At 41.0% G+C, this 19101-nt stretch overlaps 2 protein-coding genes across 3 annotated transcripts in view; one reads left to right on the top strand and one right to left on the bottom strand.

Moving 5' to 3' along the window:
- The window catches only part of l(2)gd1 (lethal (2) giant discs 1), a 121553-nt gene extending 119400 nt beyond the window's left edge, over positions 1–2153 (bottom strand). Inside the window, exons 1-3 of the mRNA XM_045760573.2 lie at positions 1818–2153; positions 1244–1361; positions 482–588 (exon numbers count right to left, since the gene is read on the bottom strand). Coding sequence (XP_045616529.2) covers positions 482–588; positions 1244–1361; positions 1818–1880 — 288 coding nt within the window. The 5' untranslated portion in view covers positions 1881–2153. The remainder of the gene's footprint in view (positions 1–481; positions 589–1243; positions 1362–1817) is intronic.
- The window catches only part of LOC123769464 (N-acetylgalactosaminyltransferase 6), a 182835-nt gene continuing 165681 nt past the window's right edge, over positions 1948–19101 (top strand). The window contains exon 1 of one of the 2 annotated variants that reach the window (XM_069308803.1): positions 1948–2066. In XM_069308803.1, the coding sequence (XP_069164904.1) occupies positions 1971–2066 (96 nt within the window). In that variant the 5' untranslated portion in view covers positions 1948–1970. Of the gene's footprint in view, positions 2067–7526; positions 7634–19101 lie in introns of those variants that run through there. The other variant, XM_069308804.1, reaches the window with a different exon arrangement.

The raw sequence follows: 19101 nt of genomic DNA, 5'->3' as shown, positions 1-19101 counted from the left end.
ATCGCTAACCCATAATCCCTATCCCCATGCTTGGGGGGGGGGGGGGAATTTTTGTACAAGGTATGTCATAAATTTGAAATACTATATATTCATTGTCGAGAACTTTAACTTAATTTTTCTGTATGAACATGATTTTCAACTTTCAACAAGTGGGGTCATAGAGTTCTTAGTGATTTATGGCTTGGGAACCAATCAAGCTTTCTTTCACATTCCAAAACAGACAGCAACAGTCTGAAACTAAAAGCTTTATTTATGAACTCAATAGATCAGCTTGCTGGAATAACTAATGATACAGTTTACAGTAATTTGAAATTTGTTATCTATTCCAGCAAAATAAGTTTAAACTATGGTATTAGTTCCATACAAAACTTAAACTACTTATGTACTCCATCAAGAATTATGTTTATTAAAGCAAACTTGACTTCTTAACTATGCTAAATATATTTCCAATGTAGTTAATTTTCACACTGCTTTGCCATACCAACAACTCTGGATCATCTTCATCACTAAGATCCTGATCATCAAGGTCTTCTCGCATGCAATCGGCAACCATTTTGGCTAGTTGATCTGGAGACACTACAGGCTTGCCTGAGGATTACCAAGTCATAGTTATAGAAATTAAGTACTGTACTGTACTATTAATAATACTCATTCCACCAATTTAACATCTACAGTATTGCAAATTTGTACATTTCCTTTACTAATTGCAAGAAACACTGACAAGACAATAATTAATAGTATTTAATATAGAATTCAAAATGAATTTGGTAACTATTAAAAAGAACTTGGTAAGAACAATTAATAATTTTACAGTACATACTTCAATTAAAGTATTTGAAACATCATGTTTGCTTTCAATTATTAAAGTGTAATTATGAGAGTAGGAGCAAGATAACGTACAACTTTCACTTGGGCAAATTAAGCACTGTTGGGCCTAACCGGAGGCTGAATGGAAGACCAGAGAGTGCCTCACCCATAGATAAGGGTTACCTCTATAGGGTATGGTTTGATTCCCATTGTCAGGGATCAGAACCCGTTAGGCCTATGGACATTCCCCCAGCTAAGAGCTGTCCTTGATGTCACTGAACCAATTACTGGACAAACCCAACAGTATTTTACCAACTGGCTGATGCATTTATCATCCACTACACCATACCATACCCAAAAGTTAAAATTTACCTGCAACATTTTAATAAATTAAACATATATATCATGACATATTGCACTTAGAAATTCTCCAGACCTTTGTAAGGTTGTTTACGTCCTCCTCCGCCCCCAGTAAGAGCAAGAAGCTCTGCTTCTAGGTCTGCATCGTTTTCATTATTGAAGTCCTCTATACCTGGTACATCCATTAGTCCAAGCTGTCCATAAAAACATGAGCATTAATATATGAAAGAGAGAAAGGTATTTATAGCCCTAAGAAATTTTACCACAATCAACCAAAACTATACAGGCCTACTATAATAACCTCATATCCAACAAAATAAGCTAAAATTTCCATAATAGGCCATCTAGAATCTAGAACTGAAGTGATTTAACTGGTAGGAGCAATTTGTCCCAATTATCAGTAAAGTGAAAACACCCTTGGCCTATACTGCCCTAGGCTGTAATCTTGCAACTATATTACTTCCCATAAATATTAAATAATGATTTAAATAATTTATCTATACGTATAAGAAACTGTATAAATTAAATAGTTCAACAAAGGGTCGGGCATTTTTTTGTTACCAACGTTCGCTGCCCTCCCCCTCCCCCACACGCCAGAAGGTGATTCACGTCACTTCAGCGCTCACCAGCATCATTCCCTCTCATCTCACCTGCGCCAGGCCTCCCCCTCGCCTCGGCCGCCTCTCCTTATCATCCTTCCGTCCAGAAAACATGCTGTTGCATCTCTAAGAAAAAACTCTGGAGGAACGATCCGCGTCAGGCTCCTGTCTGAGGTTTGTTTACTATGGCTCAGCTGGAGTCAGATGAGCCGCGGTGGCCGCAGTCTCTTCCTGCGGGCGTGCTGGTCCTCACACGCCTCCACGCCCGCTGTCTTCCACGCCCCACTCACGCCTCAAGCGGTAGGTAGACTTTCCTTGTCTATTAAGTGAACGCGTGGGGAATCCTGGGTGAGTTTTGGTGGGTGGGAGCGTGAGTTTGGTGGTTGTGACGTCATGTTTATATCTGAGGGGGTCAGTGGGTGTTGACGCTCATGTGACTTACTTTTCTAACAGTACTCACCTAAGTATAAACGAGACCTTCAGCTCATGGGCTAAGCTATCTCCAACTGCTCAACATCTAATGCAATGATTCCCGACCCCATTGTTGCCTGTTACAACTCTATTTCTCCTAATTCATTCCACCTCCTTATACAGTGTTCTGGCTTTTCAGTGGAAACCTATTTCCTAGTATACCCATGGCTAATTTGTCTAGCTTCTGTGCATGCCCTTTCATTATACTGATGCTCAATCTAAACATCATATCCTGCTGAGTATTTTATATGTCTGGATCATGTCCCCCTCTATTTATCCTTAGTCTTCTGCAATATCATGTAGTCTAGTTCCTTCAGTCTATCTGCATAACTCAATCCCCTGAATTCTTGGGGCAAAACTTGTAAAGCAAACCTCTGTACATTCACAATCAACTTCGTTTTATGTCTTTTGAGGTAAGGGGGGGGGCTTACCTTGAGGTTACCTTGAGGTGCTTCCGGGGCTTAGCGTCCCCGCGGCCCGGTCGTCGGCCAGGCAGGCCTCCTGGTTGCTGGACTGATCAACCAGGCTATTGGACGCGGTTGCTCGCAGCCTGACGTACGAGTCACAGCCTGGTTGATCAGGTATAGTCACAGCCTGGTTGATCAGGTATAGTCACAGCCTGGTTGATCAGGTATAGTCACAGCCTGGTTGATCAGGTATAGTCACAGCCTGGTTGATCAGGTATAGTCACAGCCTGGTTAATCAGGTATAGTCACAGCCTGGTTGATCAGGTATAGTCACAGCCTGGTTGATCAGGTATAGTCACAGCCTGGTTGATCAGGTATAGTCACAGCCTGGTTAATCAGGTATAGTCACAGCCTGGTTGATCAGGTATAGTCACAGCCTGGTTGATCAGGTATAGTCACAGCCTGGTTAATCAGGTATAGTCACAGCCTGGTTGATCTAGTATAGTCACAGCCTGGTTGATCAGGTATAGTCACAACCTGGTTGATCAGGTATAGTCACAACCTGGTTAATCAGGTATAGTCACAGCCTGGTTGATCAGGTATAGTCACAGCCTGGTTGATCTGGTATAGTCACAGCCTGGTTGATCAGGTATACGTGGTTGATCAGGGCTACGTGGCGGTACTGCATACTCTTGCACTGGTCGAACATGTGCTGCAATTAGCGGTCTTGAACATCACAGTGTCAATGTTCCCGAAGGTTGTCCTGATGTTTATCAGCTTAGCCTGTAGCAGTGCTTAGCACAGTCGCTTTAAAGCTGAAAAGTCCCGGGGTCAGTTGCCATTGCAGGAGTTAAGTGTTTCAACATCGTTTCCTTTCACCTGATGCCTCAATTTACCGATCAGTAAATAAGTAGCTGGAAGTTAGTCAACTGCTGCTGGTTGCATCCTGGCAAAGTCAGTATATATGTAACGTATATAGATGGCCTAGGGAAGGGGTGGGGAACCTTTCGTCATAGGAAAATCAAATTTTGCTTTACGATTTCATAAGGCCACATATTGAATTATGTGCTATATACATTTAAATGTCAAAAACAGACTTATAGATGAAGTTTTATTCATTTAAATTGCCTTCAAAAGCCGCTCTGAGTTCCATAAAAGACCTTCAATTCCCCCACCCCCTGGCCTATGGGGACCTAGATAAGGCAAAACAGATTTCCTGTCCCCGTCTGTGAGAAACCATTTATTGTGTTCCACTGAAGGTGTTACGTCTACTCTGAGATCCTGTTCTTTCATTGACCCTGCTGGTAGGTTCATGACGTATTGTTTCTCTAGCCTTATAAACATGTTCAAAACATTAAGAAAGGTACAAAGTATTTTTACCTGAATTTACCTGAGGGCCACTGACACTTTAGTGGCCTTGACGAGGACAGGAAGCCCTTCCCTAGGCTTCTCATCCCTATATATATATATATATATATATATATATATATATATATATATATATATATATATATATATATATATATATATATATATATATATATATATATATTTTATACCTATGTAAGAAGTAAACCAAGACGAAATACTCTGTAGGACCCTTAGAGGAGACCAAACAGGATATAACTGACGATAAAAAAGCAGCCAACATTCTGAATGAATACTTTACATCAGTGTTCACATTAGACAAATTAGATATTTCCCAATATTCACACAAATGTCTGAAGCAGGTGAAGGGAATGAATTAAGGGATATTTCCATAATGTGCGAAAGAAACAGGAAAAACATTGACAAATTATAGGAATTAAAAGCCTCGTGTGGATGGAATTAAATCCAAAATCGTAAAGGAACTATATATAGCCGATGAACTGTGACGCTCCTTTTCAGAAAATCTTCAAGGCAGAAAGAGCTCTGAAAAAACTACGAACAATCAGCCTAACCGCACATACCTGCAAGCTTATGAAGTGAATCTTAAAGGAAATATTAATTTACCATTTTACAGTGCATATTCTAGTAAAATCAAAGCAACATGATTTTCTTACAAATAAATTCTGCCTATTAACCTGCTTACATTTTCGGAAACTGTAACCAGCTGTTCAAAGAACTTTGAGTAGACGTTGTATACATGGACTTCTCTAAAGCTTTTGATAAGGAACCACCTGACAGACTGGCAAGGAAATTACAAGCACATATGTAAAGCAATAGCATATGTAAGCAATAGTAAAGTACCAGAACAAATAATTAAAACAAAGAAAGCAATGGGTCGTCCTGAATAGAAATGAATCTAACTGGAAAAATGTGGCGAGTGGGGTACCACAATCTTGGGACCAACCCTTTTCGTCATTTACATGAGAATATCGAAAACCATATCGTCAAATTTTCGGATGACGTTAAGATCTATGGTAAACTAGGAAGCGGAAATTATATTGAGGCCTTACAAATAGAGCTACATGAACGCTACAAATTGCCAGAAGACTATAGCGATTGCTTTTTATATTGAAAAATGCAAGACTTTGCATGTAGAACATAATGTACAACACAACTAGCAAATCAAAACACTACCATGCAGCAGAGTGATGAAGAAGAGGACATAAGAGTGAGGATCCACCAGTCATTGAAAGTCGCACAATAAGCGAGAAAAGCAGAAAAAGCTCCAACCAAACCCTAGGAATAGTCAAACGAACCCATGACTTCAAGAAAAAGAGTGGTTATTCAACTGTAAAAGTCGCCGGTGCACTTCCATTTGGACTACTGTATCCAAGTATGGAGACCCTACCTTCAAAAGGACTTACCAGTTTTGGAGAGTTCAACACAGACCGACAAAAATGATCCCAGAACCAAATCGACTCTCATACTCGAAACACTTGACAAGGGGTTAGGACTAACAACACTGCAAACCAGACATCAAAGAGCTGATATCGAGACTTAAAAACTGGACAAGATGGAGGATATTAATCCTAACTACTTAAAAAAAATCAAATGTAACACAGACAAGGGACAACAGCTTCCAGCTCAACAAGCCACTATGTAGGACAGGAAGCGAGATACTTTTTCACCCGTATAGTTATAAACTTATGGAACCGCATACCCCCTGAAGCCGTATCTCCCAAGACATTACGTCAATTCAAAATTAAACTGGAAAAATCTTCAGGCACAGTCAGGTGGGGGGACCTGTGGCAAGCCGCCGGCTTACTGACCCCGTCGAGGCCACTAGAGAGATGGTAGCCCTCAGGTAAATTGTCCCCAGCCTCATTGGATTGTTGCCCAGTAATGTAATTATCAGGAGAAAGCGCTGAGCCAGTATATGGCCATGTATACTTGAAGTCCACTGTAACTATCTCACTGTTGTGGATCACCTGGTTATCTCAAGATAACTATCTTATCTAAGATAACTATCTTGTGGTTATCTCAAGATAACCACCTGTTGCATGAGATCGTAACTCATTCATGTGGCCGGTCTGTGGTCTGACACACTGGATGTGGTCATAACTCGCTCCTGTGGCTCACTTCTCAATGTTTAAAGTAATGTGATCATAACTTCCCCTGTGACTCACCTATTACAATGTTGACAATAATGTGGTGATAACTCAACCTTATGGCCCGCCTGTGATACTCTGTTAACACTGATGTGATCATAAATCTCCTCTGTAGCTGGCTTGTCACAGTTGATGCGGCTATCAGAACGTTTTCAACAGATTTCGTCCTTACGTCACTTGTACCTGTATGAGTGATTAAGAATTGTTTAATTATCGATAATGTATATTTCTGTATTGCCACGATGAGCCGCTGAAGGAGGAAGCTGGCGGCTCTAGGGGTCTCTTGTTGTTTCATTTAGCTTAGAACACAGCTCCTTCAAAAATCTGGTGGCACTTTTACCCCAGGCGTCTTCGAGGCAATGTGGACAAAATTGTAGAGGTGATCTAGTCTTGTGTTTGCAGGACTTGGCTGCTTCCCTTTGAATGACAGCACCTGGATGTGCAACACTGAAATTAACGTAGGTGCTAGCCAAGGTTGAAACACGCGTGTAGTTCCACGTCGACTGTCTACTGTTCTTCCAGAGGTTCATTGTGATCCCGTCTGGTCGTCCAACTAACTTGTCAGAGTTGCGGGGCATTAGGTAACGTGGCTCTCTCTCTGCTGGACAACCAGCCGTGGTAAGGCTGGTTGTAAGGCTTCCCAATAGCCTTATAAAAATATTAACTCTCACTAGGATTAAACCTCAAAACAGTTGCCTAACTCCCGGGTTCCTATTTATGGCTAGGTGAAAGGAAAAGTGCCCAAATATTTCTGTCCCGCCCGGGAATCGAACCAAGGACCCTATTTGGGAGTCGAGAACGATGCCGCTGTACTACGAGACCCTATTCCGTAAATAAGGGTATTTCAGAGGGATTAAGTTTTGAGGGGAAATTAAGTTGGGATTGGTGGAAAGAGGCGAAGATAAATAATTATAACGATAAAGCGCTAATTAAACCATCACGGCTAAATATCACTTACATATAAGGGTATGCGAACGGAGTGAATGAACATTAGCCAACCACTTCGGTCTTAGACCATCGGGCATCGAAGGACGACCCTGCAAGAAGCGAGCCCATTAATTGCCATTGGGTAAGAGGCAGAAAAGTTAGTCACACGATGGCTTCAGGTACAGAACACAATGGTATCTAATTAAGGTAAGAATTTGTAAGTGGTGGGAAAGAGGTGAAAGAGGGGTTTAGTTACTGGTAGAGAGGTCTGTCTGGGGTTTACTGAAGAGGACAGAGGATGGGAAGAAGAGTGGGGTGTGGGGGGGGGGGGGTTGGTGAGTGAAGGTGCGTGTAGTGACGTGGGTCATCAAGGGCCTCAATACAGCGGCCGCCTCTCACGTCCCTGCCTCCCAGCCCCCACTCACTCAGTCTGCCACACACCACCACCAACACAGCAACAGTGCACATCCGGACTCCGGCTCATTGACACCAAGCAAACTGTGTTAACACGACGCAGATAATTGAGGTGCGTCTCATAGTATTTATTATTTGTTTAATGTTGAGTTGTTAGTAGAGTTGGATGAAAATAATGAATGTTTCGATAAAAGCTGGGCGATCAGAGTAGGTGTGATGCACTGACGCATATACGCATGCGTGAGATTGCACACTATCGCACGTGTGTTCAGAAATGTTCGGGCACGGTTTGCCCGAAACGCTGTGCATATTAGTGGTTTTAGGTATTGTGTGTACTAGCTATATATATATCCAACATTATGTTTGTAACTCATCTACTATGTATGTACTTTACCTGAATAAACATTTTGATATTTTTTTGAAAATTTAGATAAGGAATCATTCAGAACACTATTTATAGTCTGTATAGAAGAACAGTGCTAGACTAGGCTATGCAATCTAAGAAGGTCCAGAGATGCGATAACCAGCTGATTTAAGATCTTAAAACTTAAGCAGTGATGAGAGTTGAGCCTAGGATAATTGGGAAACGAGAACCTGAAAAGACGTATTCACAGCCTAAGAGATTTAGGAGGCGTATATAAAGTAGTTAAGAATAGATAACCCCCTGATCACGGGAGCACAAGTGGAAACAATACAGGCATTTGAGACAATGGGCGTAAGAAAGTTAACTTCAGTGTACTAGTGGTAAACAGGTGAACTAGAAGCGATGAGGGTAAACTTCATTCACATTTTATAAATTAAATGTGTCAAAGTATATTAAGTATTGCCCTTATATTTATTTTTGTGAATTCTTAATTTGTAAGATTTGCATGGAACACTGCGTAGACTAATTGTAGTGGCGTGATACAACTGTACCAAAAATATGTACCATAGATATAAATAAAACAAGGACAACAAGAATAGTAGGCGGGGGATATAATGAACAAGACCTCATTTCCCTAGTAGTCACAGTTAGGCAAGTACGATAAATATGCAAAAGAAAATGAGGCTGAAGAAGCTTGAGTTCTCTCTTAAGCGCAACCGCCACAAAAAGTATTCATCCCCACACAAAGTATAACATTCACAAATTATAATTTTCACAAAGTTGCTTGAACACATTTGAGTACCGTCATAGCTACACCTAGTATTGGTGTGAATTGAAGAGTACGTAACATCTGCTGATGTAGATTTGATTAAATGTAAACTCTGTCAGCAGAACTATTCGCATACTTTGCGTCATATAATGGAATGTGAAAAATCGCGGAATTCAGAGATAACACCATTAATGGTGTCCAAGAAATGTGTAAGTACTTCATTCATAATGATGTACTGCCAGGAATCTTAGCGAAATATCCAAAATTTACTTACTGTAGGTAATGCATGCACATGACTAAAGCTGCCAGCCAGTTGGGTGGGTGTGCAGCAAGACTAGTAACTGTGTGACTCACCATAGATGTAGAGTGCCTTGTATAGTGACTAGTGTGAGCCTCTTGTTGAATCACTTGTGATAAAAAAAATTACCGATGTGTATATCTATTTGAGTAAATGATTGTATATATATTTATGTACATGTATATACAACATTAATAATTGTGTAACTAGCTTAAAAAAAATTGTCACTTGCTTAGCTAAATTAACTATGAACTATTACTGAACATAATCGGTTCAGTTCCTGAACCGATTATGTGCATCTGTAACTCTTTCTTCTACCGCCCTCGGGATGGGTATGGGGTGCATAATAAAGAAAGAAATTGAATACACTATCCGGCATCGTTTGTCTTAGCGTGTTGCTCACTCTCACTCACTGCACGCCAACCTCAGCACAGCCCTGAATAACGTGCACAAATTATATCGCATTTCAGTAACTGTTGTTTTTGTAACATCATTCGAAACTCAGCACTCAATACATCCTTTTGATATTTTGGTTCTGAAACCAAGCATAAACAAAAATGATGAAAATCTATGAAAACAAAATTAAAAACCTGGAACTTATCTCTGGTGATCTTACGTTGTGAATAGTATGCCGTTTTTTATTCCAAAACTGGTATTTTGATTCCCTGACAAGTGACTGCCGCTAAAGGTTAAATTCTTATTTGTCTTATTTTATCAAATAGAATGATCATCTGAATTAACGCAAAGTATGTTTCATGGCACGAGACATCTAACCAGTTGGATTGTGAGTGTCAACATAATTAAAGTACTGTTAAGGCCACGCAGAAGGGGGCTCGGGGTTGGTGTTGAATCTGTGGGGTTGCTGGCTGTCTCCTGCCACGACAGCTAACCTGCTCCACCTGCGCCTTCATGTTAACTGTTGCTAGCAATACATTTCAGTGATACCGCCACCCACAACTGCCTGTTCGTATATATATATCCTCTAGGTGTGTGTAGAGGGACCCTCCGCCTCTAAGTAGAGGATATGTAGCAACCGAAGTTTGCTCCAAATCTTAGTCTAGTATCATAGGCTTGTTTACTGCAGGTCGTGTTTAAACTTCCTGAGTTCATTGTGCGACTTACCCTTCAACCGCCGCCCACATAATTGAGATGCAAGAGATAGAATATTAGAATATATTTTGCTCAACAAAGTTGAATGGCTTAGCTTAAAGAGCATTAGTCCAGTTCTTGAGTCCGTTGTTACTAACCTTTCCATCCACCGCTTTACAGGATAGGAATGTTTCCATGAAACTAAACTAACTCGCATAGTAACATGAACTTATATATTGACCAGACCACACACTAGAAGTTGAAGGGACGACGACGTTTCGGTCCGTCCTGGACCATTCTCAAATCGACTTGAGAATGGTCCAGGACGGACCGAAACGTCGTCGTCCCTTCAACTTCTAGTGTGTGGTCTGGTCAACATACTTCAGCCACGTTATTGTGACTCATCGCCTGCATATGAACTTATATAATATAATATAGCCTATGTGACAACACATTGTTCTGAAACATGTCTCGTTGAACAAAATGAACCTAAATCCGAGTATAGCAGATGCAATCATACCAATGAGACAAAGCAAAATATTTGCCCAAGATGTTATCAAAGATTCCGATAAAGAGCAACATTGACCACTGACCATTTCAGTGTTGATCAGCGCAGTATTTTCGCCGCACATTAGCATATCCAAAAGCCACAACTGTGGGTCATTAGTGGTGGAATTACAGTTACATCCAACAGCTATTTGCTTCTTTATTGTCATATCTATGTTTCTTAAATACTTCCTACTGTTTTACCATCGACCAAAACCAGTAGATATTTTTTCATCGTGTAATGTACTTAAGAATAATTGTGGCATCATTAACCTACAAAATAATGTTCTCGCAAAGCTTGTCAATATTCTGCAGGGAGGATGGTATTTTCCATGGATGAACTATAAACGTTAAATTTGGTTCTGCGATTTTAATTATCAAATTGGTTCCTTAACTCGTACACTATCTACCATGACGCACATGAGGCAGAAGCCTAGGGAGGCGAGGGTGCAGCCCGTTCTGAGCTGCATACCTAAGTGGTGTTGATAGCAGCCGCCGGGGGCCATTCCTTGTGCGCTTGCAAATGCATTTTGGTTCATGTCAAGTTTGCGACGACGATTTTTATCAAGTAAAATCAGCACTTTAGAGTTCTGAGCCCCGCTGTTGACACTCTTGTGCTTGGGCGATGTGGTGGTGGTACTGTTAGACGACGTGTAGGCTAGACCGACGGTAATCAGCCAGTACGAACGCTTGCGGGAACTGAACCGTTTCAGAAGCCACCGCAAAATTATTTCAGTAGCTTACTGCTATTTTATAGTATATATATATATATATATATATATATATATATATATATATATATATATATATATATATATATATATATATATATATATATATATATATATATATATATATATATATATATGACAGTGTCAGACCACGGAGGAAGAATTGAAATAGGAATTTCCTTTAGGTACTTTCGTATATTAATACATAGGATCTTCAGAAGGAATGAAGGAATCTTCATTCCTTCTGAAGATGTATTAATATACGAAAGTACTTAAGGAAATTCCTGTTTCAATTCTTCCTCCGTTGTCTAACACTGTCACATTTTTCATCACGTGTTAATTTTCGTGATTTACACACACACACACACACACACACACACACACACACACACACACACACACACACACACACACACACACACACACACACACACACACACACACACACGGGAACAGCCTACCTGTAACGATTCGAGAAAGAGACCTGGGAGTGGATGTGACACCTAATCTAACTCCTGAGGCACATATAAATAGGATAACGACAGCAGCGTACTCTTCACTGGTGAAAATTAGAACTTCATTCAGAAACCTAAATGAGGAAGCTTTTAGGGCGCTTTACACTGCCTACGTGAGACCCGTCTTAGAGTATGCCGCGCCATCATGGAGCCCCCACCTGAAGAAACACATAAAGAAACTGGAGAAGGTTCAGAGGTTTGCGACGAGGCTTGTCCCAGAGCTACGAGGGATGGGATATGAAGAGCGGCTGAAGGAACTGAACCTTACGACACTAGAGAAAAGAAGGGAGAGAGGAGATATGATAGGGACATATAAAATACTCAGGGGAATTGACAAAGTGGAAATAGATGAAATGTTCACACGTAATAATAACAGAACGAGGGGACATGGGTGGAAACTGGAAACTCAGATGAGTCACAGAGATGTTAGGAAGTTTTCTTTTAGCGTGAGAGTAGTAGAAAAATGGAATGCACTTGGGGAACAGGTTGTGGAAGCAAATACTATTCATACTTTTAAAACTAGGTATGATAGGGAAATGGGACAGGAGTCATTGCTGTAAACAACCGATAGCTAGAAAGGCGGGATCCAAGAGTCAATGCTCGATCCTGCAAGCACATATAGGTGAGTACACACACACACACACACACACACACACACACACACACACACACACACACACACACACACACACACACACATATATATATATATATATATATATATATATATATATATATATATATATATATATATATATGGGGTACCATGGCAGACCCAGCTCTCAATCCAACTATGTATAAAGCTAAGAACCAATCCAGCTGGGACAGCCCCATTGTAGACAAAGAATCTACAGCTTTGCTGGAAGCAGCAACAACTCCCAGTGATCGTCCACGCCTCACAGCTGTGCAGGCTTTCCAGGCAGGGGACTTCCTTTTGACAGTTCCTATTTCTGCGACAGGCACACGTCCTGATCCGCAGCAGCTCCGTATTGCATTTGCTCTCTGCCTTGCTGCCCCTATCCACACTGTTCATAGGCGCATTTGCGGCGAGGCAGAGGCAGAATAATATGGATTGCATGGCCTGCACTGTGGAAAATGTGGTAGTTGGCACTCTAGACACAACGAAGTCAACGACATTGACAACGACATTGACATCGACATTGACGAGGAGCCTTGCCTCTGCCCAGTGTCTAGCAGAGAGATCCCTGCAATCTATTGAACCATAACTTTTAGCTTTGCTGGTCGACCAGATGGAATCACACTGCCCCATTGGAAGTGTGGCAGACAGTTGGCGTGGGAATATACTTGCGTACCCATCCTGGCAACCACGTACATTAACCTCTCTGTCGGTTAAGCAGGAGCCGCGGCGACATACAGAGAAAGAGACAAGTCAACCAAGTACAGGAAATAGATCACCAGCACAACTTTAATAGGATCTGAGACCCCAAGGTCCATGGGGGGAGAGAGTGCAAGAAGATTTCTTTAAGATCTTGGTTCCAGGCTCGTTGACACTACAAGAGACCCCTAGAGCGGCAAGTTTTCTCTTCCAGTGCTTCAGTGTGGCGATCCAGAGGGGAAATGCCCATTGCATCCTCGGTTCCTGCCCGGCGTCGGAGGAGTTCGAAGAAATCTACAGCCTCTAGGAAACAAACGTCCCCTTATTTCCTTTCCTCTTAATGTTCTATTTTTGTAAACAATCAGATATGTAACTGTACAACCTTGTATAATAAAGTGTACAACATAAAAAAAGGGAGTAATAGGAGAAGTGAACACTCATACGTATTCGGAGTTAAATGGCAAGATTTTCTTTGCTCTGTGGTCCCTTCTTCGAAACTATTGGTTATGAGGCTATGAGACCCGTGGGTTGTGAAGCTATGAGACCCGTGAGTTACGAGGCTATGAGACCCTGGCAATTACAGACCTATCAGTCTCGTGCTATGCACATGCAAGATGCTTGGAAGGATCCGATTTATAGTATACTTGAGCTGTATGAGTGGATATGTGTATCAGGCTGCAATTATCTCTCCTCCCAGCCCTGGGAATACTCGCACCTGGCTGAGTTAACTTCTTGCCAGAAATAGTTTTGGGTGCGCGGAACAGTTGCTGTTCTCTCTTCTGGAAGCTCAGAGTTCCAGCCATCAAAATATAAGGCTGTAATTACACCGAGTTCGTCTTCACTTCGGTACCACAGGATTTCAAACAATCACGACTGCTTCGTTCACTCTTTGTATTAACTTTTTGAATCGGTAGATGAGAATTTATTTTTCAACACTGACTAGAAAGTAAATATAGCATAATGGGAATTTATAACATATTGCAAATTTCATTGACCTTCTTCGTTCTAACTTCCATAATACTTTCCAACTCAACACTAACATTTGTTACTAAGTGATAAGAATTCGGATCAGGATTTCTTTTTGTTAACCTGATTAGGTACATCTGCATTTATACAGCTATCCTTAGACTATGTGAAGGGTTACATAGTGTGTTCTTTAAAAGCTAGCTCTAACATGCTAAGAAATACTCATCTCGCAGGAAGGTTAATTATACAGAGGAATGTGATCAATAGCCTGCACTTGCAAACATTGGATGCAGCATGAGGATATCCTCTAGAACAGCAGAGTGAATACAATTCTGATCCCTCATACCGGCAGGTGTGAAGGGAATACTGAGGATTCAGAGAAAAACTTGCCATTTAACTCTAAATACGTATGAGTGTTTACTTCTACCACCCGTTTTTTATTATTTATGTTGTACACTTTATTATACAAGGTTACACAGTTACATATTTGATTAGTTACAAAAAGTGGACATTAAAGAGGAAATAAAGGGAAGTTTGTTTTCTGCAACCAGTTGCATGTGCAAAACCTTTGAGAGAATGGTGCTTAATAGATTATTGTAGAGTTAAAGAGCACATGTCACCTGATATCAATGGTTTCACACATGGTAAAAGTGTACACAACTGTATCACAACCTTTCTTACTGTTCATGGAGACAAAAGGCACAAGTACACAACATTTCTTGATTTAAAAAATGCCTTTGATATTGCTAATAGGGAAGTGATTATGTATGAATTAGCGAGAATGGATATAGGGGGACATTTATTACAATGGATACGAGGCTATCTTACCAACCGGAAGTCCTCTGCACTGTTCCAAGGCTACAAGAGTGAAACTAAATTAATTCAACTAGGCACCCCTCAAGGAGGAGTATTAAGTCCTACATTGTTTAATGTTCTAATTAATGCTTTACTAAAATCAATCCCAACTAGTCCGGCAAACATCACTATCAGCTATGCAGACGATATCCTTGTGCATACTAAACCCCACCGCGAAATGCAAACAGTCTTAAATTGTATACATACAGCTTGTGAGAGCCTTGGTCTTGTAATCAACGCTGCTAAAACTAAGGTATTTAACAGACAAATTGGCAACTGCAAAAGTGGACCACGAAAACTATAGATAACATACCAATAGATTATGTCTCTTCTTTCAAATACCTTGGTGTCTCTGTCCCTTGTACCTCAACTGCAGTCAATAAGTTACATCAACAATGTAGAGACAGACTCAAGGCTCTCAGAACTGTAGTGGGGTACAGCCCGAAATATGGTGTTAATATTAGAATAGCAAGAATGATGTATTTAGCGTATATAAGGTCTCTGATAGACTATCATGCACCAGCTTTGGTCCTGCAAAATGGCAAAAGTATTGATAGACTGGAAAAAATGCAAAATGAAACACTCAGAATTATACTTGGCTGTCCTATAACTACCAAAGTTCTCAACAAGCTGAAAGAATTAAATATACTTAGCATTAGAGATAGAATATTTGAAATTAATCTTATGATGGGACTAAAGCTGCTGCGTGATAACAAAAACAACATTGTGTCAGTTGCACTGTTAGAACACATACGTAATGGAACTAGCGAGACTAAATGGATTCAAAGAACTGCCACTCATATTAAAATAATGGGACTGCACGATGTATATACAGATGAAAGAGTACAGAAATTCCTTCCACCCTGGCAGATAGTACCTTTTGACATCCTGACCCCTGCATACCCCACCAAGAAACTAATCACAAGCAACCCTCATGCTCAGCTTGCTGCTAAATTAAGCACCATAGAACACATTCACAATATACAAGCTGAAAACAAAATTGCACAGACCATATACACTGACGGATCACTCAATACAGCTACAGGGAGGGCAGGAAGTGCTGTTATTGCTCATCAGCCCGATGGCAGCACAATTCAAAGAAATGTCCGAATTAGTAACTGGGCGTCCACAATGCAAGCCGAGTTGGTAGCGATACTGGTAGCACTCGAAATTATTGACAACACTGAAGTAGACAGCTTAATTTTTTCCGACTCCCTTTCCTCACTATGAGCAATAAACAGTTTGCAATCAAGTAATAACGTGCTTGTCTTGGAAGCTAGACGTAGATATATAAGCATACTTAGCAAGAGGGTAAATATAAAAATGTTGTGGATTCCTTCTCACATTGGCATGCAGGAACATGACAAAGTTGACGCCTTTGCTAAGGCTGCAGTAAATAAAGACAGTATTGAACGGAATCTTGAGTTATCAAATAGGTCCCTTAAGAAGTGTCATTAGACGAGAACTCCTGGATGGATTTGAAGAAAGTAGAACAGTGCAAACTGGAACTAGCAGGTCCATTGTTCATCACAATGGAATGTGTGAAGTAAAACATGTGTATGGGGCAAGTAACAAAGTCAGTAGACTAACAGATGTTGTCACAGCTCGTATAAGACTTGGCTACAAGTATCTCTGGCAGTTCGGCTTGTATAGGGATCTAGATGAAGTAAAGTGTAAAGTGTGTGGACATAGACAGGGACACACACTCGAACACTATATCTTGGATTGTTGTAAAATTGAGCCTTTTAGAGATAAATCTAAGCTCACTCTGTATGATATGGCAACCTATCTTATTACCATGGATAAATTACCTGAAATCCTTGCACTGTACCCACATTTCGCTTCCAGTTGATGAACGACATATGAGATTCAGAAACAAGTAGTGTATTGTGAGGACTAATAATAAACAGAAGCTCCCCTATGACTCTGTAATATCCCCATTGGCCAAACTATTATGTATTTGCGATAAGACCTACCATTAATGTATGATGACTTACTGTAAATATGTAGCTCTTGTAATAGCACTTTCTCTGTAACTAGCTGACATTGTAACTATAAGGTGTGAAGGATAGAAGAAATTGTTTATGTAATAATCTAAGATGAGGTCTGATAAAGACCTTTTGTGCCCTCTGTAATGCTTTTGCGCTACCGCTCACAGGATGAGTATGGGGTGCACAATAAACTAGCCGCCTTCGGCGGCAACAATCAATAGAGGCTGTAGATTTCTTCGAACTCCGACGCTGGGCAGGAACCGAGGATGCAGCGGGCATTCCTCCTCTGGATCGCTTCACTGAGGCGCTGGAAGAGAAGACTTGCCGCTCTAGGCTATCTTGTAGTTTCAGTGAGCCTGGAACCAAGATCATTAAAAAAAAAAAAACTCCTTGCACTCTCTCCCCATGGACCAGGGGTCTCGGATCCTATTGGAATGAATTTGTACTGGTGATCTATTTCCCTGTATTTGGTTGACTTGTCTCTTTCTCTGTGTGTCGCCACAACTGCTTGGCCGACAAAGAGGTTGATGTATGTGGGTGCCAGGGTGGATGCGCAAGTATAGTCCCATGCCAATTATCTGCTATTTTTCCAAAGGTGTAGTGTGATTCCATCTGATCGGCCAGCAAGGCTAACAGAGTTACGGTTCAATAGATTGTGAGGCTCTCTCTCTGCTGGACACTGGGCAGAGGCAAAACTCTTCTTAATGATGTAATTGACTTCGTCATGTTGTGAGTGCCAACCACCTGATTTTCCACAGTGCAGGCCATACACTCCATATTCGTCTGCATCTGCTTTGCTGCAAATACACCTGTGAAAAGTGTGGATATGGGCAGAAAGGCGGAGAGTGACTGCAATATGGAGCTACTGTGGATCAAGATTTGTGCCTGTCACAGACATTGGGACTGCCAAAAGGAAGTCCCCTGCATGGGAGGCCTGCACTGCTATAATGCCTGCACAATCACTGGGGGTTGTTGTTGCCTCCAGCAAACTGCGGTTTCTTTGTCTACAATGGGGCTGTCCCAGCTGGATTGTTTCTTGGCTTTCAACCTGGTTGGTCTGAGTGCTGGGTCTGCCATGGTACCCCATGGTAGACCTAGACCCTGTCATGTGCCGTGGCAGTACCATGTACTACCATGGTACATTCTCAAAGACTAATTTACCATGCTGTTGTTGTTGTTTTAGATTTAGCTACTCAGAACGAAATGTCCATGTAGCACGGACTATAGAGAGCCAGTATTTGAGTTAGGTTATTCACGATAACCTTGTTACTGTGATATGTGGGTCAAAGTTTTTTATGGAGGTGGGGTTTCCTCCTTTTGTCCTGCTTCTGTTATGCTTCTGTTTTAGCGCACTGGTTTTAGTCTTGTTTTAATAATAAATATTATCTTGGTGGCGGATATAGATGCACAGTGTTCACTAGTGTATCCCATTCTTCAAATGCTTTTCTAATCATTGTAGTTGCTGTGGATTTTGCATCTAATGCAGCTGCTCTGGTTGGATTAATGTTGAGTTTGATGTGCAGGGCTTCAGTTGCTTCACATTCCAGTAAATATTCCATTAGTAATGTCTCTTCATCTGTTCCACAGATATGACATTATCTATGGGGTTTATTACCTCCCAACAGCGCTTGTAACTAAGTCTGAGTAAGGCTAGTGCAATATCTCTGGATATCTTGTTGGCAGGCTTGAAAGAGGAGTTCCTAGTGGCTTGTTCGTACAACATCACAGTGGATCTTCCTCCCAGGCATTGGAAGAAAGATTCCTTCTGCTACTTTGGCTCTGTGGAGATTTTTGATACTTGGGAGTATTTTCTTCTTGATTTGCTCCTTTAATCTGTGAAAAACTTGAAGGTAGTTTAACCTGTACAACAGGTAGAGCAGTGGCAGTTTTTGCTAGTGAGTCTGCCTTTTCATTACCATCTATGCCAATGTGACTTGGTATCCAATTTAGGGCGTTTGACAGCCCTAGATTGTGTGATTCTTTTCCTATATGTAGGATTTCTGTGATGAGTTGTATATTATCTCTGTGCTGGTTGGACAACAATGCCAGGAAGGAAGATTTAGAGTCGGTATGAATGATGACATCATGTAAATTATTCTCAATTACATAATTTATTGCCT

The sequence above is a fragment of the Procambarus clarkii genome, chromosome 63 (assembly GCF_040958095.1).
Source record: "Procambarus clarkii isolate CNS0578487 chromosome 63, FALCON_Pclarkii_2.0, whole genome shotgun sequence".
Classification (NCBI taxonomy): domain Eukaryota; kingdom Metazoa; phylum Arthropoda; class Malacostraca; order Decapoda; family Cambaridae; genus Procambarus; species Procambarus clarkii.
Note: the sequence above shows the minus strand (reverse complement) of the source record. Positions and strands in the feature narration are given on the sequence as shown.